Source organism: Suncus etruscus, chromosome 1, assembly GCF_024139225.1.
Source record: "Suncus etruscus isolate mSunEtr1 chromosome 1, mSunEtr1.pri.cur, whole genome shotgun sequence".
Classification (NCBI taxonomy): domain Eukaryota; kingdom Metazoa; phylum Chordata; class Mammalia; order Eulipotyphla; family Soricidae; genus Suncus; species Suncus etruscus.
Genome location: NC_064848.1, coordinates 96,895,211 through 96,919,904, shown reverse-complemented (window position 1 = coordinate 96,919,904; position 24,694 = coordinate 96,895,211). Strand labels below are relative to the sequence as shown.

Sequence of the window (24,694 nt, the reverse complement as noted above, 5' to 3'; positions counted from 1 at the left end):
GATCAGGTTAAACACTACTAAAGAGCTTTGTAGATTTAATCATCACAGTGGTAAGCAGACTTGTAATTATATGTCTACATCTATAGAACATATTTGTTATGTCTAATGAGTTTAATACCAGTGTTACAGAAAATTTTTAAATATAAGTTATAGACATTAGTTATTAGCAGTAAGGTAAATGATAATTAAGAATGTGAAACTCTAGAGGTAGTCTGACTTTACACATACTTAGCCACTTGACACCTTAGACAAAGTAGTAACTTTGACTCTTCCTCATCTCTAAAGGGAGTAATTCTAATGCAGATATCACAAGGTGTGAAAGGTTTTTAAGTATAACAATACATGTAATGACGACTACTCAGTGCTTGTAGTAAATTACCTATAAATGATAGTTTTTATTGATATTGTTGAGAAAATAGTAGATGAAATTTTTTTAAGATTTTTGTCTTACCATTGCTAAAATAGTCTTCTGGTTGTGTGTTGGTGTGTAACATATACTGCTTTCAGGTTAGAAGGCAATACATGATTAATAAGCTGCTCTTTGAGCCATCTGCCACTAAATGCTGCTCCATCCAAGGAGCTTTTAAGGTAGCAGTTTTGATCTTTGAGTAAATACACATTTGGAGAGCCATTCATTAAATATTAAGTGGCAGCAAAGTAATGATCTAGATGACTATTCTTCTCCTTAACTGTTTTTTAGAGGGATTGGAGGGACTCTTAAGGTCACTCCTAGCTGTGCACCGGGGTAATTCCTCACTCCACACTCAGGAATCACTTCTGGTGGGCTCAGGAATTATAAGGGATGCCAGAGATCAAACCTAGGTTGGCCGTATAAAGGCAAACACCCTACCTGCTGTTCCATCACTCCAACCGCCTGAATCCAGTTTTTCTTTTAAATAGCTTAATTTCCATTCTTAGTTTCATTGTATAACAATCAGAGAGGAATTGCTTTACCATTAGCAAAATCTGTATTCAGAAATAAGCTGTAATTCTATTTCACTTAAGTGGGAGTGATCTAATTTCTTTTAAAATTGTAATTAATAAGTATGTCAGACCTAAGAATCTCATGGTCTTTGCGTTTTCTTCTTTCTCTGCATTAACAAGTCCTATGGCAGCAATCCTCTCTGGGTTAGCTTTAATATGAACTAAATTGAATGGATCTTGCTTGGTGGCTAAAATAATTGACTTAGTTCAGTTCTTTTGGGCTTTTTGAATAGCAACATTTTATAATATAAATGAAATCTTAAAATGTATATTGTGTTCCTTCCTCCCATGATTTTTTTCTGCCTTATTAGAATATAGGTAGGCAGTATATATTACAATGTAGGTAGGAAGTAAGTCTTGTATTCCTCTGTAGTTCTTGAGAAATCTCTGCTTTGAAAAGAATGGGTTAGGATATTCAGTTTGAACATGTCTAAAAACAATATTGGTACACCGCTTAGAAAAATAAACCCTTCGCTTCTAAGTAGATGTATTTTCTAGATCTAATACAACAGTCTTGATTATGTCCTGTCAAGTTTTTGTATGAACAGCTTTTTCTCTTTTGATAATTTGGGTATTAAAGATCACTAACTTAGAAGAACAATTAGAACAATTCAGAGAAGAACTAGAAAATAAGAATGAAGAAGTTCAGCAACTACATATGCAATTGGAAATACAAAAACAGGAATCTACTACCCGTCTACAAGAAATTGAACAAGAAAACAAATTATTTAAGGTAACTCATTAAGAAAATTTTTTTTCCTGTAACTAATTGTTAGGGTATTTTTTTATACTCTGTAGCTTTGGTATTATGAGCATTTCCTGACCTACTGCCAAATAATAATTCATAGAGGAATATTAGCATCAATTAGATTTGTCTGGAACTTTTCTCTTTTAAGGAGAGTTGAGGGGAGATATTTTTATACCCATCCATGATTGGAAGTCATCATGTGGTACTCCTCCATGCAAATCATACATTCCAGCCTTTTGAGCTGTCTTTCCCAACTTGGAACTTGTCAACCCCTAGTAAACAGTTGAATTAATCTAAGAATTACCGATTTACAGGCTAGAGTGATAGTACTGTGGGTAGGATACTTCCCTTGCACAGGACTGACCCAGTTTAATCTTTGACACCACAAATGGTCCCCTAAGTCCCCCTAGAGTGATCCCTGAGTGTAGAGCCCAGGAGTAAGCCCTGAGCACAGCTACATGTGGCCATAAATTCCCCCAAAATAGGTTATTGATTTATAATAACTATGACACTGCTTATATTTTGATTTGTAACATTGATACAATGTTTTCAAAATCAAATGTATTAATCTGTTTAGAATGTAATACTTGTTCCTAGGATGAAATGGAGAAACTAGGATTTACCATAAAGGAATCAGATGGCATTTCTGCTCAGGACCAGCATGTGCTATTTGGGAAATTTACTGAGCTAATGCAAGAAAAAGAGGTAGAAATTGATCGATTGAATGAGCAAATTACAGAACTTCAGCATCAACTTAAAATTACAACAGATAACAAGGTACATTCATAAAATCACTACATGAAATTGGCTTTCATTTTAAGTTCCACAACTGAAACTTGAAATTATTCTTCAGTTTTACTTGAATATAAAAAAGATATAAATCCTAATTCTCTTTTATTCATTAATTTTATGAGGGCACATATCCCTTTAATTGTAAATATTTTTATTTCCTCTTATAATTCTCCAATAAATGTTTTATTGGGAGTTTTTAGTAAATAAAATTTTTATCACATATTCAAATCAAATATATTAAAAATTTTTTCTGTTGAGTTAAATAAGGTAATAACTTTGGACACCATTTGTTTTAAACTGCTTATATTTCAATATTATTCATTTTCAGTAAGAATGTATTTGAAATGCTTAGTTTATGTGTAGAACTAAAACTACAGTGTAAGGGATCTTTTGTTTAGCAGAACTTTCTAAATGAAATTCTCATTAAGATCCTTGATAACCTAGGAGACTGTTGGTCTGTTAAAAATAGTAAATCAATGTATTTTAAAAGGAGATTATTTTTATGCAGTCAGCACTTTAAAATTATGCTCTGAAATAAAATATAAGCACAGGGACAGTGATGAAGTTGTAAAGGAAGAAAAGTTATATATGCATATATGCAAATAGAACTATATTTACTGTTTATATATTTATGGTGTACATAAATGGGGGAAACTATATATAACTATATATTTACTATGTATATACTATGTATATTTTTCATTAATAGATTATTGAGGAAAAAAATGAACTGATAAGAAATCTTGAAATCCAAATAGAATGTTTGATGATTGATCAAGAACGTCTAAAGAAAAATAGAGAAGAAGAAATAGAGCAACTTAATGAAGTGATTGAAAAGCTTCAACAGGAATTGGCAAATATTGAACAGAAGACACCACTAGATGCTAATTCTTTCCCAGAAGAGGCAGATAGTTTAAAACATCAGTTGGATATGGTGACAGCTGAAAAACTTGCTTTAGAACAGCAAGTAGAAACTACTAATGAAGAAATAGCTTTAACAAAAAATGTGCTAAAAGAAACAAATGTTAAAATGAACCAACTAACACAAGAATTATGCAACTTAAAGAGAGAACGTGAATATATGGGGAAAATTCAAAGTATACCAGAAGAAAATATTCCTGTAGTTATGGATGTTCTAAACAGAAACAAATCTGAACAGGAAGTAGACCTGACTGAAGATATTCATATACCTCTGGAAAATCAGACTTGCCCCAAGTATTTGGAAGAAAACAGCAAAATGACCATAAACAGTTTTGAAACAGAGATGCTACATGAGAACATTGTGAGTGCAAAAGACTTAGAGCTTACACGGTGTTATAAACAAATAAAGGACTTGCAGGAGCTAGGCCAATCTGAAGCAGAAATGCTTAAGAAGAAGATTATAAATCTACAGAATACACTTGAAGAAAAAGTTGCTGCTGCTCTTGTTAGTCAAGTCCAACTTGACGCATTTAAGGAGTATGCAAAAATCTGTCAAGAAAAGCAAAAAAATTCATTGGGATCTGAAAAAGCAAATATACAGAATTTAAGTCAATTAACAGACAGTGAGATGAAGTTAGATGTACAAACATTAACCTTAAGAATATCAGAATTAGAAAGCCAGGTTGTTGAAATGCAAACAAGTTTGGTTTTAGCAAAGGAACAGTTGGAAATTGCAGAGAGAAAGGCTATGGAAAAAGAGAAGAAGCTATTAGAGCTACAGAAGCTATTGGAGGACAATGAGAAAACACAAATTATAGAAATGAAAAGAAGTCCTCAAGGAGATTTTGATGTTCTCATGGTTAGTTTGCATTTGATAGTTGTCATTTAAATGTTTGTAAAATCTATGCATGTTACTTAATTAGATTGATAATTTACTATATTAAATGTGCTATTTTTACATCTGTTCATTTATATGCAAAGAACTTTCATAAAAATATTGCTATTCTGTGCGCTCATATTCATTAGAATAATGAATCTAAATGATATTTGGTAGTTTTCAAATTACAGTACTCATCTTACTATCAGAGCCATTAAGAGATATGTGAAGGAGATCTGACTTTGACATCTATCACACCACAACTCACCAGAGTTGGTTTGGCTATCTAAGTACTAGACGATGTGATCCTTTTCTCACTGTTCTATGTATGTCTTTCTCAGGATGGCTTTTTTCCAATAAAAATGGAGACAGATGGTTGGAGTTAAGGTTATGCATGTAGCTGAGTAGCTCTGCCTGCCACCTTCTCCCCCCCAAACCTTCAAACAAGAGGAACAGTCAGAAGAAACTTAGGAAGGTTAAATTTAGCAAAAGTCACCTGGAAAATTGTGATACTTTTCCCCTCTTCCTCTCTAACATGTTAAGTGATATACCATCTAAATTATAGGAAATATCAAAATAGTTTGATATTGTTCATTTATATTTGATAACTTAATTCTTAGGAAAGATATGTATCTTATTTCATTCTTGTGACTCTACTTTTATAGATTAACTGATCTGAAATCAGTTATAGAAAATGCGGATATGAAGGACTTTAATTTTTAAGTTCTCATTTTATATACTTGTAATTTTATGTAATATATATGCAGTCCCATTTGAACACTTTCATGATATTAACTGATAGGTGGGGATTTTATTCATAATTTCTTATTTTTTTGTTTTATTTTTTGTTTTTGGGTCACACCCGGCAGCACTCAGGGGCCACTCCTGGCTCTATGCTCAGAAATCGCTCCTGGCAGGCTCGGGGGACCATATGGGATGCCGGGATTCGAACCACCGTCCTTCTGCATGCAAGGCAAATACCCTACCTTCATGCTGTCTCTCTGACCCCCATCCATAATTTCTTTTATAAAAATAAATGTGTTCGGAAGTTTTGGAGTTTTGTTTTTTGTTTTGGAGTCCCGGGACTTCAACTTAATGTCCAGAACTCTTTGAACTAACCGGGGCACTAAGAATAATAAGTCATTTCATTTACTAAGCTTTTCCTCCTGTTTCAGAGGTATTATAAATTTCTTTAATATTAAAGTAGTATGGGAAATTTTATGTAAAATGTCTGAAAAATATCTTTTAAATATGTAGTATCTTTTGATATTTTTTGTTTATTTGGAGAGGCTACACCCTGCAGTGCTCATGAATTATTCATGGCACTATGCTCATAGACAGGGCTCAGAGACAATATGTGATGCCAGGATTGAACTTGGGTTGGCCACATGCAAGGCAAGTACCCTACTTTCTGTAGTAACATTCTAGCCCAATACCTATCTTTTAAGAAATAAATGTGAGAAGTTTATGAATGGTAAAAAAAAAAAAAGAATGACATGATTTTATTATTAGATGATCATTCTGTTACTGTACTCTCAAGAATATACAGTGGGGGCTAGAAAGGAAGTACCAGGGTAAGGAGCTTGCTTTGCATGTGGCTTGTTGCTGATTTGATCCTCAGGACCATATAACGTCCTCTGAACCAGATGTGATCCCTGAACATAGAATCAGAAGTAAAACCTGAACACAACCAGTTGTGACTCAACCCTCAACCCTCCCCTCCAAAAAAAGAAATTAAAAAAAAATGATTCTGCTCCAGAAACACTTCTTCATTTATTGAAAGAATATAGATCATTTCAACTTTTACTATTTGATAGGCTATTATTCCTGGAAAAGCTTTATTAGAATGTGCAGCATGATATTGGCTGTGCATATGTGTGTGTAGTTAGTCTGATTTTTTTGTATCACATCTGGTGTTGCTCAGAACTTACTTCTTACTCAGGGATCATTCTTGGCAGTACTTAGGAATATAAGAGGTTCTGGGGATTAAACCTAGGTCAACCACATACAAGACAAGCCAGTTTTCCTGCTGTACTATCTATCTGGCATATACATACATATATATTTTAATGTCTTTTTTTTATGCTTTTATACTACTATTCAGACTACCACTGAACTAAATCAAAATAATGAAGAAAGTGAAGTATTTGATCAACTTGAAGCTCTTAGAGCTGAATCAGCAACTACCAAACAAGAACTTGACAGTTACAAACAGAAAGCAGAAACACTTCAAGTAGAGTTGTTGGTAAGATAAGTGATATAGTCCTGTCCACTTATTTCATTTTAACTTAATTTTATTTCAAAGTATATATTCTGTAAAAACAAATCCAGCTCTAAAAATTAAAAGGTACAAATAGTACTCTTGTGAATTTACTGAAAAACTTTTATTATTCTAAATTACTTCATTACTTGATTTCACTGGGAATTTTTGTTAGTAAGATGCTATTTTAATTCTGGGTCTGTTAAGAGAGAGAAGAAAATGGATGTTAAGGAGAATTTTTACATAAATTATATAGAAACTATGAATATTTTCAAATGTTTATCTTGCCATTCTGACTGACATATCACTGTGAATTATATTCTTCCTTCCTACCCAAATGGGTCTACTTTCAATATGGATAACTTGTAACTGTGCTTTTCTGTCTATTTTGTTTTAGGTAAGAGAAAGAAAAATAGAATCTCTACAGAAAGAACTAAATGAAGTTAGAGATCAACTAACTGAGGCAGAAGAGAAGTTAGCCTGTTTCTTAGAAAAAGAAGCTAAGACTGAGGTACAAGAAAACGGAAAGCTCTGCATATTAGAGCCACTTCCTATTAAAATGGTTAAAAGTGCTGCATCCCAAACCAGTGGGACAGTCAGAGTCAGTAGCAATGATCAGACTCCAGAAGTTCTTGTTAGAAATGCAGGAATCCAAATTGATTTGCAGAATGACTGTTATTCAGAAGAAGTGAGTGAAATTATCAGTCAGTTTACTGAAAAAATTGAGCAAATGCATGAACTACATGCTGCTGAAATTTTGGACATGGAATCCAGGCATATTTCAGAAACGGAAACCTTAAAGAGGGAACACTATGTTGCTATTCAGTTACTGACAGAGGAATGTGGTACCTTGAAGGCAGTGATACAGTGTCTGACACCTAAAGAGGTATTTGGTTTTCATAATATGTAAATTATATTTTTTTCAAGTTTCTGTTTCCAAGAGGAAAAAAGGGGGGAGAAATCTTCATTATTATAAAATTGTAACTTTAAGCCTATTCCATCGTTGTGAAAGTTATTAGCAGTTGTTTTTGTTGTTGTTTAGAGCACAATGAAACTGTTCGTTGGATCTGGTTTTTATTAAGACAAAACTTGTTAATGTATATTTTCTCTGATTCAGGGATCCACAGTTTCTGAAGTAGCACATTCTGATTCATATCAAACAAGAGAAGTTTGTTCCAGTGGTAAGTTACAAATTTTTGGAATTGTCAAAATACTGTTTAGAAAGAGTTCCATTTTACTAGTCAATGGTTGTGGGATTTTTTTTTTTTATCTTGTTTTTGCTTTTGTTTTTAGATTCTGGATCAGACTGGGGTCAGGGAATTTATCTTACACAAAGTCAAGGATTTGATACAGCATCAGAAGACCGAGGAGAAGAAGGTGAAAGTTCAGCAGATTCATTTCCAAAGAAAATAAAGGTACAAAATACTTGTGTTTTTTTGTGTTTTTTTTTTTTTAAGTTAATTTAATTGTACAAGATTAATGAAGGTGGATGAGAGAAATGGAAAGTTACAGCTAAATACACACTCTCAAACAATAATGGTTCCTGTGAATGAATTCAGGAGTGGTCAAAATACTTGTCTTTTAGTAAAATTTGACTAGTGTGATCTCTCATAGTTTATTAGACATTATATACTACAAGATTCTTCCTGAAAAAAATAATTTCTATTTCATTTACAAATTTCTCTTTACTTATGTTTACGTTTTGCAGTTCAAAAAGTATAATAGACGGTATATATTTGTAGAAATGTTTTGTTTCAGTATTTTATTTCTGATGGTTTTGTTTATTTTGGTGGGACATAACTATGAACTGGTGCTAAGGGGTTGAGCCAGTCCAGTAGATCCTCAGTTAACTAGGTCAGCAATGTAGTGCTGCTGCTTGGGTTTCATGGTTGTCTAGAATGACTTGGGCCACCCACCTTGTACATGGGATCACAACTGCCATCCTCAGTGGTATTTTGGAGTCTACTAGTGCCAAAGGTCAAACTGGTCAGTACACACATCAACCCCTGAACCTGGTTTTGTTTATCAAAAGTATTCTCAAGGACTAGAACTTAAATATTTCTTTTGGTCAGCTTAGTAGCTAATCATCACATCCAAAAACCAGAAGGAATTTAGAATTGAATGTACAAAAGTCATGGGCTCTCTGCCAGAATTGACTTACCCCTCCAGAAATAAGAGTACTTTCAGTGATAGAGGACTGATGTTTCCTGCAAACAGTGAATTCCAAATTTATAACTAAACTATTTTGCTTAAAGTGTTTATCTTCATCTGATTTTATTCTTCTTAAATTTGACATAATTTTGCTTTTGGTTCTTGATTTCTAGGGATTACTCAGAGCTGTCCATAATGAAGGCATGCAAGTGCTCTCACTCACTGAGTCTTCTTATAGCGATGGAGAGGACCATTCTACTCAGCAAGTTTCAGAGTCTTGGCTAGAAGAAAGAAGAGCTTACCTCAGTACAATATCATCTCTTAAGGATTTGATAACCAAAATGCAAGTGCATAGAGAAGCTAAGGTACCCAGTACTGTTCATCTAAAGAGTTTTTAATAATATTTATCGGGCCCGGAGAGATAGCTCAGCAGCGTTTGCCTTGCAAACAGCCGATCCAGGACCAAAGGTGGTTGGTTCAAATCCCGGTGTCCCATATGGTCCCCCGTGCCTGCCAGGAGCTATTTCTGAGCAGACAGCCAGGAGTAAGCTCTGAGCAATGCCGGGTGTGGCCCAAAAACCAAAAAAAAAAAAGAATAATAATATTTATCAGTAATAAGACATTTCACATAAGTGATCTTGTATAATTTTAAATGAACTATATGCATTGCTTAATGCCTCATATCACATGCTAGAAAATAAATTCTTTTAACTGTTAGTGTGTGTTTTTGTTGGTCAATTAATATTATTTTTAGGATACTTTTAAAACTTACTACATGAAAACTAACTCTCATTGTTTATCTTTTGCTAGGTTTATGAGAGTTCTCATCCTCATGAAAACTTTACCGACTGGCGAAGTGAACTTCTGCTAGCCCTTCAACAAGTTTTCTTAAAAGAGCGTGGTGTCTTACTAGCTGCCTTTCAGACTGAGTTAACAGTTCTAGGTACTAGAGATGCAGTTGCATTATTAAACTGTTTGGATCGCAGAATAAAAGAACAGGTATCAAAATAAAACCTTAAAACTATTTTTAAATAGAAATCTGGGTTATTGATTGAGTTTAGACTGTTTGAGTTTTTAAATTTTAATGGAAACAGAATATTTTATGTTTTATATGCTATAGTTGAATAGGCAAGACTCAAAATTAACAAGCTAATCATCCAACTTAAGAAGGTAAAAAAAAGGAGCAATAAAGTAAATCTAAAGAACATAGGAGAAATAAATTAGTTCTTAGAATTTTCTAGCTTTTTTGTTGTTGTTTTTGGTTCACAGTCAGCTATGCTCAGGGGTTGCTCCTGACTGTATACTCAGGAATTTAATCTTGTCAGTGTTTGGAAGACCATATAGAAGGCCAGGGATCGAATCCAGACTGGTTATATGCAAGCTAGTGTTCTACCTGCAATACTATCTCTCTGGCTCCCAATTCTCATAATTTGACTTGTCAGTTTTATAAAATTGACATGAATGTGAGCCATTTCTATCAGGAAAATAGAGCAAGTACTTTGTTTTGTGTGCAGTTTTTATGTTCTTCCCAGGTTTAGTGGTTTTTCTCTGCTTTCTTCCTGTAGCTCTAAGATGGTTGTTAGGTTTATTGGTGTGATTAAATTGTCATAGTCTGAAATTTTTCTGTGTCCTAAATTTTGGGGGAATATTTAGAAGGCTTATATTTTTGTGACCAGAAAATTGTCATAGGAACTTAATACTTGGTTATAGGACCATGGTAAAATTATATATATATAATATACACACACACACACACACACACACACACACACACACATATATATATATTTTTATGTAAGCTTTGTTTAAAGGCCCCTATATATTACTTTTTATGGTGTTGATTCATTAACATTAAAGTTATTTCCAATCACCCTGGCCTCGTTCCTAAACAAAATGTCTTTTAATATTTAACTTTCACCATAAATAACATTACAGGGGCCAGAGAGATAGCATGGAGGTAAGGCATTTGCCTTTCATGCAGAAGGTCATCAATTCAAATCCTGACATCCCATATGGTCCCCTGAGCCTGCTAGGAGCAATTTCTGAGCATAGAGCCAGGAGTAACCCCTGAGCAATGCCGGTGTGACCCCAAAAAAAAACAAAATAAATAAATAACATTAAAGACTTCTTGTCCTTTGGAACAGTAAGTAATATTTTATCTCTGTAACTTGGAACATTTTAAATATAAAAATTGTGAGTAAAAAACAGAAAAGTACAGAAAGCCCATTACTAAATGGATAGATAAAACAATTGTTGAGTCAGAGAGATAGTACAGTTAAGGTGCTTACTTTGTATGTGGCTATTGCTGCAAACCTGTTTTAAATTCTGGCACTATATATGGTTTCTTGAGCACTACCAGTTATGGCCCATGAACACACTCCCAGGTGTGGTCCTGATCATTGCCAAGTATGTCCCATTAACCAACCCACACACTCTTAAAGAAAAAACACCTCCTTTTTCTTTTTTATGGTAGAAGACATTATCACTTTGTTCATTAGGAAGATATATATATATATATATATATATATATATATAGATATATATATAGATATATATATAGATATATATATATATATATGACAATTTAAAGATTTTTGACACTCATGCATGGTTGCAAGTGACTATAAAAGCATTCAAAAATATTGAGTCACTATGATAGGGGTGGCGAACAAGTTCGACACCAAGAGCCAAAATTTTAAACTGTGAGAGTCCAAGAGCCACACCATGCAGTGATCTGCCAAAACAGACAAACACTCACACGAAAGCATCTAATTTTAACAATAATATATTAAACACATAAGAGGCAAAGACCTGCATTCATTTTGTATGGGACCGCATGTGGCTCTCCCCGCGTGTTCGCCACCCCTGCACTATGATTACTTTTAGTAAGTAGGTAAATTTGTAAACATTGATCCACAAATAGTAAGAATCAGTTGTAATAAAGGTAATACATTCCATTAGTACCTGGAGAGGATAAAAAACATAAAAGTTGAGGCCAGAATGATAGTACAGTGGTAGGGCGTTTGCCTGGCACACTGCTGACCCGGGACAAACATGGGTTCGATCCCCAGCATCCTCTATGGTCCCACGAGCCTGCCAGGAGCACAGAGCCAGGAGTAACCCATGAGTACCACCAGGTGTCGCCCAAGAAAACAAACAACAACAAAAAAACTATAAAAGTTGATTCTATTGAGCTAGGATACAGCTCAATATTGGAAAACATGGTTTACCTGTATGAGCCCCCAAAATCAAACTCTGAAACTCTAACAGAATATATATAAACATACTCTCTCATACACACACATTTTTTAAAAAGTTAAGGATAATGGAAACTTAAAAATAATTGGTTTAGGGGCCGGGCGGTGGCGCTGGAGGTAAGGTAAGCCTTACCTGCGCTAGCCTAGGAGACGGACCGCGGTTCGATCCCCCGGCGTCCCATATGGTCCCCCAAGCCAGGAGCGACTTCTGAGCGCATAGCCAGGAGTAACCCCTGAGCGTCACCGGGTGTGGCCCAAAAACCAAAAAAAAAAAAAATAAATAATTGGTTTAAGGAAAAATAAATAAAACATACTATTTTAGAATTAGTGAAAATAAATCAATAACTAGGATATATCTGATATGTTCATAAGGGCTGGAGTGATAGTACAATGGGTATGGTACTTTGCATGCAGACTACTACGATTCCATCCCTGGCATCCCATATTATCTTGTGAGTGAGTCAGCAATGATTCCTGAACACAGAACCAGGAGCACTACTAGTGTGCACAAAGCAAGTAAACAACAAAAAATTTACTCATAACACTTAGCTCTCAGATCTTGATTTTTTAAGCCTTTAAAGGGGGTGAATTTAAAAGGGATTAGAATTCATTGAGTAAATAGTATATCAGGCAAGGATATACTATATACTATGATGATTATGGATTATCTAGTTTTGCTGAGAAGCAATGAATTGCATAAAGAAGAAAAAGAGGGAAATATTTCAGTGGGTCAACAGAATTCAGTTTGAAATCATTACCAGTGCCCAATTTGAACATCAAACTAAATAGTGATAATGACAGGTTATAAACTAAAGAGTAATTACAAGAATCCCCAAGTACTATTGGGGATGTTAGTTAATAGTAGAGCATTTACCATGCTTATATATAGGCCCTAAATTTACTCCCTGGCACCATGCACACTCACAAAGAATTAACAAGATCATATTGATACAACTTAAATGAGTAAAAATTTCTTAGAATGACAAGTAGTATGGAGAAAAAATGAAATTAGTATATCAAAAATTATTAAACATTTATAGAATAATAAATTCAAGCAATAGTTATCTGTGAGTACTAGAACTAGTGAGGAAAAGTTTGATCAGAAAGTATGTTTGCAGTCTCATAATAGAACCTAGAAAGTCTATTTAAAAACAAAACAAAACGGGGCCGGGTAGGTGGCGCTGGAGGTAAGGTGTCTGCCTTGCAAGCGCTAGCCAAGGAAGGACCGCGGTTCGATCCCCCGGCGTCCCATATGGTCCCCCCAAGCCAGGGGCGATTTCTGAGCACATAGCCAGGAGTAACCCCTGAGCGTCAAACGGGTGTGGCCCAAAAAAACAAAACAAAACAAACAAAAAAAAAAAAACAAAAGCAGAAGCTTTAAACTGACTGGGGAGATGGGAAGAAACCTATCTGATTCAATGTCATTATGATGTACCTCAAATATTACTGTGAAAGGTTTATAATTCACATTGGCCATAATAAAAATTATTTTAAAAAAAATCACCTTCACCAATGGTCAAAAATCAGTATCATCAGTTATAAAACAATATGAACTTTCCAAAATTTAGCTTATGTGTTCTGTTCATTTTCCAGATTTGTAATCTTGTTACAACTTTGGAACTTTCTTGACTTGATGTTTTTACTTTACTTTGTCACAGGGTATTGAATATCAGGAAGCTATGGAATGGCTGCAGAATGCAGATAGAAGGAGTTTGTTATCTGAAATTCAAGAACTGCGTGACCAAATAAATGGTAGGAAAATGATTTTGAAAAGAGAGCAAGAAAGTGATCAACCAAGCCAAGGTATATTGTATGAGAGCCTTCTTTGGTAAAACAAATGCATGAAAATATCTTGTTTTGTTTTCTTTTTTTGTTTATTTTTTGTTTTGTTTTTGGGAATCACACCTGGTGATTCTCATGGATTACTCCTGGCTATGCTTTAAGAAATCACTCCTGGCTTGGGGGACTATATGAGACACCAGGGATCAAACCACAGTTAGTCCTAGGTCAGCCACTTGCAAGGTAAATGCCATACCTCTGCCATTTCCCCTTAGTAACATTTTCTTCTCATTCTCAACATGAAAGAAATAAGTATAATCAATATAAAAATTGTCTGATTACTTTTAATTAAAAATTATGGATTAAGAATCAAAAACCCAGTATACAATACTCTGTATACAAAAGTGGCCGGTTACACTAACAGTCCAGGGGGCTATGGGTGAAGTTTTGTGATGCATGCTGGGAACTATGACAGAGAGAGGCCAACACTGGCAGTGGGAATGGCCCTAATTCACTGTCACTATGGACCTGAAATACAACTGTGAAAAACTTATAATTCACATTTGTCTCAATAAATATTTTTTTTTAATTTTTATGATATATAAAAATTTTTAGATGATTTCTCAGATTTTTTAATCAGTCAATTATATTTTTGCTTCAAACCTCTGTGAGGATAAATTGGTGAAAGAAAATTGAATTTATAATAGTAACTAGTAACTGTTTAGTTTAAAATCTTTTTTCTTGTTTTTAACTGAAAGGAACATAATAGGAAAGTCTGAAATGCAAAAATAAACAGTATCACAAATTATTGTAATGCTGATAATGATTATAGTGTAAATCTGTTATTATTGATTACATAAGTAACTCCTGAAAGTATTTTGTTTTAATAAAAAATTTACAGTGATTGACAGTGACCAAGGTGAGTCAGTAACTACAGGTGCTATCTTGAAAGTGTGAGGACGTTGTAATAAGAGCAGGGGCATTGGAGAGAATGAACTGGAGGAAAAGAAAAAAAAAGAACATCAAAAACCATAGCAGGTGTGAGCACAATAGGGTCAATTTTTTAAAGATAGATTTTTGTATTCACTTTGATTTATTGTTGATGTTGCAATGACAAGAGGTTTCACACAGTTGGCTGTGATGCTTTGCAGTGGCCTCACAAATAAGTCACACTTTTCATTTAGTGTACTACTACATGTTTATGTAGCAGTGCTCACTTGGTGGAGGGTCACACACTTGGTTCTGCTGCTCACAGACACTTGATTGTATTACATTGGAGATTGCAAACGTTGTTGTGGTGTCAGGGATACCAAATAGCTTCGAACTCTACTTAGACAATTTGGGACTGTGTTGGATATTGAACTCACAGCCCCAACAGTCAGATTTGTGTCAAGTTGTTTTAAGACCCCACATTATAATCCTTATATGTTCGCTTTTCTGAAATATTGAGCCTTCTCATTGTGAGAAAAACATTTACTAGTGTATTTATATACATTACTAACTTGGGACCTGTACTCTTTCTCGTTTGCTTTGTAGCTATGTCCTAAATTAAAAACATTTTATTTAATAAAATATTTATAAACCAGATATAAATGGGCTAGTTTATATTTTAAATATAATGTCATTTTTTTTCATTTAGATCTCTTGAAATATAATATGCATCATAAGCAGTCTCAGATACTAGAGATGCAAGTGGAGCTTGGCAGTGTGAAAGACAGAGCAACAGAACTGCAAGAACAACTGAGTTCTGAGAAAATGGTGGTTGCTGAACTGAAGAGTGAACTTGCACAAACTAAATTGGAACTAGAAACAACACTCAAGGCACAGCATAAGTACTTGAAGGAATTAGAGGCATTCAGGTAGGCCAAGCATTAAAGACATGTATTAGTAAAGGATTTATAGCAGTTATGTTTTAGATAGCTCAAATCTTAATAAAGTTTAGCATTATACATAATATCTAAATGCCAGGAAACTGGTTTATAGGAAAATCCCTAGTGTTAGAGGAAAAGTTCCAAAAATTTGTAAGTGATAAGTTTATGCTCAGTATTGCCATATTTTCTATTGTTCCCTCAGTTGTAATTCAAACTTTATCACCAAGTTATTTGAAATATTTGGGGTTATCTTGTTTTGTTTAAAAAAAACTTTATTGATTGATTGGTTTGTTTTTGGGCCACACCAGGCAGCACTCAGGGGTCACTCCTGGCTTCTGTAATCAGAAATCACCCCTGGCAGGCTGGGGACCGTATGGGATGCCGGGAATTGAACTGGATCCCTCCCAGGTCAGCCACATGCAAGGCAAACCCCTACTGCTGTGTTATCTCTCCAGCCTCTATTTGAAATATTTGTGATCTCCTTCAGGTTTATAATTTAACTAAAACTACAAAATATTTTTCAATAAAATGGTTTTTTTCTTTTTTTTTTTTTTTTTTTTTTTTTGGTTTTTGGGCCACACCCTGTGAGGCTCAGGGGTTACTCCTGGCTATGCGCTCAGAAGTTGCTCCTGGCTTCTTGGGGGACCATATGGGACGCCGGGGGATCGAACCGCGGTCCGTCCTAGGCTAGCGCAGGCAAGTCAGGCACCTTACCTCCAGCGCCACCGCCCGGCCCCTAAAATGGTTTTTTAATTCATTGGTAAATCCAGAGATATTCTGCATGGGACACATTAGAAGGAAGTTCATTTTTTTTGTTTGTTTTGGGTCACACCCCAGCACATTCAGGTTTCTCCTGGCTCTGTGCTCAGAAATTGATCCTGGCAGGCACGGGGGGACCATATGAGATGCCAGGATTGAACCACCATCTGTCCTGGGTTGGCTGCATGCAAGGCAAATGCCCTACTGATGTGCTATTGCTCCAGCCCCAATTTTCATGTTTTTGTAATTAAAAATTTTATTAATATTTTACAAAAATTGCTTGCAATGATAAGTATCTAATATTTATATTACCAGAGATAGTTGTTTTGAGAAGAATATATGTAGTATTTTCATGGTATGTTATTTTCTTTTTTTTTTTTTTTTTTGTTTTTTTTTTTGTTTTTGGGCCACACCCTGTGACGCTCAGGGGTTACTCCTGGCTATGCGCTCAGAAGTTGCTCCTGGCTTCTTGGGGGACCATATGGGACGCCGGGGGATCGAACCGCGGTCCATCCTAGGCTAGCGCAGGCAAGGCAGGCACCTTACCTCCAGCGCCACCGCCCGGCCCCTATTTTCTATTAATTGTTTTATATACGGTTTCTGCTTTCTTTGGGAGCGCTTATCTTTTGCAACATAAACTTGGGCAAGGTGGTATTATGAAAGTTAATTTATGTCTTTGATTTAGGTTGGAAGTTAAAGATAAAACAGATGAAGTACATTTGCTTAATGACACATTAGTAAGTGAACAAAAAAAATCGAGAGAGCTCCAGTGGGCTTTGGAAAAAGAAAAAGCCAAACTAGGACGCAATGAAGAGCGTGGTAAAGAAGAACTTGAGGTATTTTTTATCTTTATCCTTCATTGTTTCTAGAAAATGTCAAACAATTTTGAAGTCTTGTTACTTTCCTAATTGTTTTGTTTTGGTTTTTTTGGTTTTTGGCCACAACCACTGACTCCTGGCTATGCGCTGAGAAATTGCTCCTGGCTAGGGGGACCATATGGGATACCTGGAATTGAACCAGGTCCGTCCTGGATCTGCCACTTGCAAGGCAAATGTCCTACCGCTAAGCTATCGCACTATTCCCACTTTCCTAATTTTAAAATGTGAACCTTGAACTCTCTTTCTCTTTGTTTGCATCTGTGGATGTATGCAGACTATTCTGCTACAGGATGTAGCAGATTTGGAGATTTGATTTGGGTCAGACCTAGCAGCGCTCAGGGGTTACTCCTGGCTCTACACTCAGAAATTGCTCCTGGCAGGCTTGGGGAACCATATGGGATGCCAGGATTTGAACCACCACCCTTCTGCATGCAAGGCAAATGCCTTACCTCCATGCTATCTCTCCGGCCCCACAGATTTGGAGATTTGAATTTGTGCATATATGATTTGATACATAGAACAATTATGCCTGCATAATACAAAGGTAGTTTGGTTCCTGTTTCTGCCTATGGAAAGGGAGTAGTGACCCTTCTCTGGCAGGAGACCTTGCTGTCATATATTAAGGAATTCTTGAGCTGGACAGATAGCTCAGTAGACTGAAGTACATGCTTTACATGCAGAGAGCCTAGGCTTGATTCCTAGCGCTGCACTGCAAATTCCTCTGAGCCTGGTGAGGCCCCAAACTGAAAAATAAAACAGAAGGTAAAATTTGGGCCAGAGTAATATAGTACAGTGGGTAGGTCTCTCGCCTTGTACAAGAGCCCCACTCAGATTTGATCCCCAACATCCCATATGGCCCCCTGAGCTCACGAGGAGTAATTCCTGAATGCAAAGGCAGAATGAACCCCTGAGCACCATTATGTGTGCACCTCCACAAAACAATGAGAATTTCCTTTTTTTTTTGTTTTCTGGGTCATTCCTGGCTCTGTGCTCAGATATTGCTCCTGGCAGGCACAGGGACCATATCGGATGCCGGATTTGATTTTGGATCAGCTGCATGCAAGGCAAACACCATACTGTTGTGTTATCTCTCCAGCCCCCTAAAAATGAGAAAATCTTAAGTGAGTTTCTTCTCTGTTCTGTCCCAGCTTTGTACAGCTCTCAGCTCAAGTCAGTTTGTACTGTACAGGGTTCCTACTTTAAAACTTGTCCTATGACTTTTCTTACCCATGTCATCTTAGAACCCACTAGTTCTCTAGTACAAAGCACATAAACAGTATTCTGCCTCTTCTTCCCTTTCCCCCAATATACATCCTGTCTTTGAGAGAGCTTAGTATGCCTAAAGATTTGTTTAGATTTTGAGCAGTTTCCCTAACCCTAAGCCATTATATTTAGTATGTGGGATTGTAAAACATGAGGGTTTATGGCCATCCCCAGTTTAATTCCCAGCATCAGGGAATGGTTATCAAGGGTAACTTTGAGCACAGAACCAGGAATAGCTAGCCCCTGTATACTTCCAGATGTGCCCAAAGCACCCTCTTTATCCCCCCCACCAAAGACACCCAAACATGATAGTTAATAGTTACATTAACAAAAGCATATTTGTGGATTTTTATGGAGGGGTGGGGGCAATACTTGGCAGGCTTAGAGAACCATATTGGGTACCATATATAGGGGAAGCATCATACCTGCTGGCCCCAGAAGAGCGGCATTTTAAATTTTGTTATTCCTAGAGAAAATGTACTATACTTTTTCCATAACCAGATAAAAGTTACGTTGGAAAAGAAACTGATACAGCTTAGCGCTCATGTTCTTAAATACAAATCATCTGATTTTCCAAATAAATATGCTCTAAACACTGAACGTATATGTTTACAAACTGGATAATTCCTTTCATCACCAAATACTACCAACTTAGTGCTTAAAGGCACAGATGTATGCTTGTGAGGATTTTTAATGATATTAACAAAGTTTTTTAATTTTGCTTATATAAGGATCTGAAATTTTCACTTGAGGGTCAGAAACAAAGGAATATTCAGCTAAATCTACTTCTAGAACAACAGAAACAGCTACTAAATGAATCACAGCAGAAAATAGAATCACAAAAAGTGCTGCATGATGCCCAGCTATCAGAAGAACGAGGTCGAAACTTAGAGCTTCAAGTTCTTCTTGAATCAGAGAAAGTTCGAATCCAGGAAATGAGTAGTACCTTGGAGAGAGAGCGAGAATTGCATGCACAGTTGCAGAACTGTGATGAGAATGGGCAGCCTTGGCCCATGTTACCCTCTGAAAATATACTGAAAGAGCTACAGAAACAGTTAGAGGAGAAGCACAGTCGGATAGTAGAATTGTTAAATGAGACTGAAAAATATAAGCTGGATTCTTTGCAAATAAGACAGCAAATGGAAAAGGATAGGCAAGTTCACAGGAAGACATTACAGACAGAACAAGCGGCAAACACTGAGGGACAGAAAAAAATGCATGAACTCCAGTCAAAAGTGGAGGATCTTCAGCGCCAGCTTGAAGAGAAAAGGCAGCAAGTCTATAAATTAGACCTTGAAGGAAAACGACTACAAGGAATTATGCAGGAATTCCAAAAGCAAGAACTAGAAAGAGAAGAAAAAAGAGAAAACAGAAGACTTCTCTATCAGAATCTTAATGAGGTAAATCATTATTTTTTTAAACCTTGGGCACTTGTATGGCATGCAGTAACTTTGTAAATTAGTACTCTAAAAGTGAACATTATGGTTCACCTACACTGTAAAAAAAATACTCCATTTCTTACATCACATTTTGATTTTGGTTAAATAATTTAAGTATAAATACTCAGTCAGACAAAAACAAAGACCTTAAAAATTTTTTTGAAAATGATTATATATAAGCAATGAATATGTTCCCTTTAAGAAAGAATATGATGTGCTATTTACTTATAATTGTTGCTTTTTCTTTTCTATTCAAAATTGAAAGACAAGCACGTGGAGTTTAACTGATGATCGAACTAGAAATTGGGTTCTTCAGCAAGAAATAGAAGGAGAGACAAATGAATCAAGCTACCCTAAACTAATTGAAATGAATGGAGGAGGCAGTAACTCTAACCATGAGTTGGAAATGATCAGACAAAAGCTTCAACATGTGTCTGTAAAACTACAGCAACTTGCCCAGAAAGCTTCCAACAGGTTAGAATTTACTCTGTGCTCTATATCTTCACATCTTTACTTAGGGGAATTAAACCTACTTCATGTGAGGGTAAAATTATAGTTGCTTAATAATAGGGCTTTATAATAATTTGTATTGTTATAATATATGATATAATATAAAATTTATAATCATTATAAATAGTCCTGGAGAGATAGGACATTGGGTAAAGTGCTTGTGTTGCATAAGACTGGGGCTCGATCCTCAGCATCCCATAGGGGCCTTGAATATGATGGGTATGGCCCCGAAGTAAACTTGCATACATATCTACGATCATACATATATTGTGTATATATTCATACAGGATTCTTGAAAAAATCAAAAGAGGGGCCACAGTGATAGTATAGCAGGTCTGGCATTTGCTTTGCATGTGGCTGACCCAGGTTCAATCCCTGACATCCCTTATGGTCCCCCAAGTTTGCAAGGAATAATTCCTTAGCACAGAGCCAGGAATAATTGCTGAGCATGGCCAGGTATAACCAAAAAGCAGGAAAAAATACACAAAAAAAGTAAAATCACTTCTTCTCGAAGAAAAAAAAAAGTGACCTGAGATTCATAATGTTTATATCAGTCAACACCTCTGATTGAGGAACTGTATTTTGACATTTTTATCTTTTATTTTAAAGATTACAGTTTGAAACAGTAGATGATGAAAACTTTATTTGGGTTCAAGAAAGTATTGATGAAATTATTTTACAACTGCAAAAATTAATGGTACAGCCATCTGAGGAGGTAAGACTTAAACCTGAAGAGTTTTTCATCTTATTGTTTTTGTTTGTTTGTTTTTGGGCCACACCCAGCGGTGCTCAAGGGTTACTCCTGGCTGTCTGCTCAGAAATAGCTCTTGGCAGGCACGGGGTTCCTATGGGACACTGGGATTCGAACCAACCACCTTAGGTCCTGGATGACTGCTTGCAAGGCAAACGTGCTGTGCTATCTCTCCAGCCCCTCATCTTATTTCATATTATTTTAGTTGTTCTTATCATTTTATCATACCACTTTAATTCTAAATTTTAAAAAGAGAAGGGGGGAAAAAACCTTCAGGTGAGGGAGAAATTATAGTTGCTTAATAATAGAATTTTGTGTGTGTGTGTGTGTGTGTGTGTTTTAACAATAATTTTTATTTTGACCAAAGTGGATTACAAATTTTTCACAATAATATTTTAGGTACATAGTGATATTGAATCAGGGGCATTTCCACCACCAATGTTGGCCTCCATTCACCCTTGTTCCCAGCATGCATCCCATATCCCCCTCCTTTGCCCTCCAGGCTGATAGTGTAAGTGGTCCCCTGTGTCTAGCTTGTTGTAGATTAGGTATCGATTCCATTGTCATTGGCTTTGGATTTGGTGTTTAAGTCTGATCATATTTTATTTCCACTCAATGTTCACACAACTGGTTGGTCTTGGTACCCTCCAATATTTCCTCCTCAATTTGTGAGGCAGAACAATAATAGGGTTTTATAATAATTTATAAACTTACAATATAAAGTTTATAATTTATGATAATTACAAATAGGGCTGGAGAGATAGTACGTTGGGTAAAATGCATGACTGCTTACACAAGACTGATTTTAAAAAAATAGTTTGCCTTCCCTCCAGTAGAAGACAGCGAAGGTTTAAGGGGGAAATTCACATTATCATGATTTGTTGTTGGTCTCATAATATTGGGTGCTAGGTTTCTTGAAAGAGAAAGATATGGCATTGGGGCCAGATCAGTAGTACAATGGGTTGAGTGCCTGCCTTGAACACTAAAAACCTGAGTTTGATCCCTGGCACCCTATATGGTCCTCAGGCCTATTAGGAAGTAAAATATTCAGGAATCACCCTGAGTACAGAACTAGGAGTAAATCCTAATCATGGCCAGATGTCACCCAAAAAAGGCAAGAACAAACAAACAAAAGCAACCAGAAACTTGGACAATATTGTAATCCTATCACCTTTTAAACTATAATAAAAATTGATTGGATTTTTGAGCATTTCCTTTACATGCAGCTGACCCTTATTGGATCTCTAGCATCCCATAAGTTCCTGCAAGCACCACCAGGAGTAATTCCTAGTGCAGATTCACAAGTAACTCCTGAGCATCACTGGGTGTGGCCCCAAACAAACCAAAAAAAAAATCAAGAGTAATCTGGCATCAATCCTTACTTCTCAGTAAAATCACCCTTCAATGAATCAGAAGTCTTCAACAAATAATATCTGCTGAAGCTTTTTGGTTCCTATGTCGCTTGATTGTGGTCACATTTGACAATTTGATCTCTTCTATCTTTTAAAAATAATTTTTTTCTTCTCTTTCTTCTCAGTCATCTATTTCTTCAATTGAGGTATAGTTTGAGATTCTCTTCCTCTATTTTTCCCTCTACTACTGAAAACTTCATTCTGCGACTTTTCTCACTAGACTTTTGTTTATTGAACAGATAATATTAGGAAGCTATTATGTACCATTTGATAAGTTGGATTACAGTGATCTAGTTTTTACATTTTGATGACACTTTTTGACATTTATCCTCTATTGGACTATAGTTCTTTGCCCTGTGATCTAGGCATACTTTTTTTTTTTTTTTTGGTTTTTGGTTTTTGGGTCACACCCGGCAGTGCTCAGGGGTTACTCCGGGATCTGTGCTCAGAAATAGCTCCTGGCAGGCACTGGGGACCATAACGGATGCTGGGATTTGAACCAATGGCCTTGTGCATGAAAGACAAATGCCTTACCTCCATACTATCTCTCCGGCCCCAGGCATACATATTTAATGTCTTTCCTTGGGGAATTTGACTCATCATTGCCATGTGATGACTGAGGAACCTCACACACACAGTACTAATGGATTATCACTTGCTTTCCTTGCCATCCTTCCTCAAGCCCACCTTTCTGGTCATAACACACTAAGGAATCCAGAAATCACCAGAGACTACTTTTCCTTCACTCTTAACTGTATACACACAAATGCTCAGTCCCAGTCACTAAATCCTATATACTCTAACTCCTAAATAATCCTTCTCACACTCACACTAATCCTTAGTCATTCTTTCATTCAGGCTTTCCAGGGTTCTCTAGTGAATAGCTGCAACAATGACTATTTCACGCTAGTTTTTACTTCCTAGTTTATTTTATGTACTGTCAGCAAAGGGCTGTTTCAGACACTTAAGTTTTGTCTGTGACATACTCCTATCTAGTTTTTCATGCCTTGCACTATATACTAGTCTCTTAAGTTTTATCTATGACATATTTCTATCCAAAGTTTTTCATGCCTTACACTATCTACTAGTATATCATTCAGAAAGTAACTTTACCTCTCTCTATAACAAGTAATTTGTTTTTGCCTAACAACACTGCATTCTCATTCAGGTCTTTGTCCCTTTGCTCTACAGTTCCTTCTGAATCTGTATCTTATTCCCTGCTTGTAAATTCATACTTCCTATTACAGGCCCAATTCAAACATTTCTTAAAAACACTTTTTACTCTCGATGCCTATCTACATTTTTTCTTTTTCTTTTATTTTCCTTTTTTTCTTTTTTTGCCTATCTACATTTTTACTTGTGATATTCGTATATTCTTGCTCTAGTGTGAGTTTATGACATTTTCTCTCTCTAGCCTAGCTTAGTGGACCCCAATACTTCTTGTGGCTCATTGACTGAACAACTATTGAGACAAAATGCTGATTTGACAAGACATATCAGTCAACTGACTGAAGAAAAGAATGATTTAAGAAATACAGTTATGAAGCTGGAAGAGCAGGCCCGGTGGTATCGACAGACTGGAGCTGGCAGAGATTATGTATGTCTGAGTTATTTTGCTTGCATTTACCATAAATGTTAACATTATTAATCATGTTGCCTAAACTATTATGGAATACATGGAAGAAAAAAATATCTATAAAAATGTGCTAAATAAAAATAAGCCTTCAAAGGGATTTTTCAGCTGCAAAGCTGAGCTCAGCAAAAGCCCATATACTTCATGTATTCTTTTTCCACCAAACTTTTTTTTAGTTAGTCACAATGAATAACAAAATTATTCATCATTGGGTTTCATGCAGTGTTTTAATACAACATTCCTCAACCAAGGCCTTCCAATCTTTTTTTTTCTCAGCTAATATGATGTTAACATAGTTTTCTTTTCTCCCCTTTTTTTTTCTGTAATGATTTATTTAAGCACCATGGTTACAGAAATGTTTCTACTTGGATTTCTGTCATAGAATGTACACTACCCTTTACCACTCAAC

At 35.8% G+C, this 24,694-nt stretch overlaps 1 protein-coding gene across 1 annotated transcript in view; it reads left to right on the top strand.

Moving 5' to 3' along the window:
• Window positions 1-24,694, top strand: part of AKAP9 (A-kinase anchoring protein 9) — a 159,215-nt gene that overhangs the window by 110,549 nt on the left and 23,972 nt on the right. The window contains exons 30-45 of the mRNA XM_049768841.1: window positions 1,565-1,717; window positions 2,330-2,509; window positions 3,234-4,304; window positions 6,427-6,567; window positions 6,980-7,468; window positions 7,700-7,763; window positions 7,876-7,997; window positions 8,907-9,098; window positions 9,544-9,732; window positions 13,649-13,793; window positions 15,409-15,628; window positions 17,085-17,235; window positions 19,272-19,940; window positions 20,245-20,453; window positions 21,099-21,204; window positions 24,067-24,249. Of these exons, the coding sequence (XP_049624798.1) occupies window positions 1,565-1,717; window positions 2,330-2,509; window positions 3,234-4,304; window positions 6,427-6,567; window positions 6,980-7,468; window positions 7,700-7,763; window positions 7,876-7,997; window positions 8,907-9,098; window positions 9,544-9,732; window positions 13,649-13,793; window positions 15,409-15,628; window positions 17,085-17,235; window positions 19,272-19,940; window positions 20,245-20,453; window positions 21,099-21,204; window positions 24,067-24,249 (4,284 nt within the window). The remainder of the gene's footprint in view (window positions 1-1,564; window positions 1,718-2,329; window positions 2,510-3,233; window positions 4,305-6,426; window positions 6,568-6,979; window positions 7,469-7,699; window positions 7,764-7,875; window positions 7,998-8,906; window positions 9,099-9,543; window positions 9,733-13,648; window positions 13,794-15,408; window positions 15,629-17,084; window positions 17,236-19,271; window positions 19,941-20,244; window positions 20,454-21,098; window positions 21,205-24,066; window positions 24,250-24,694) is intronic.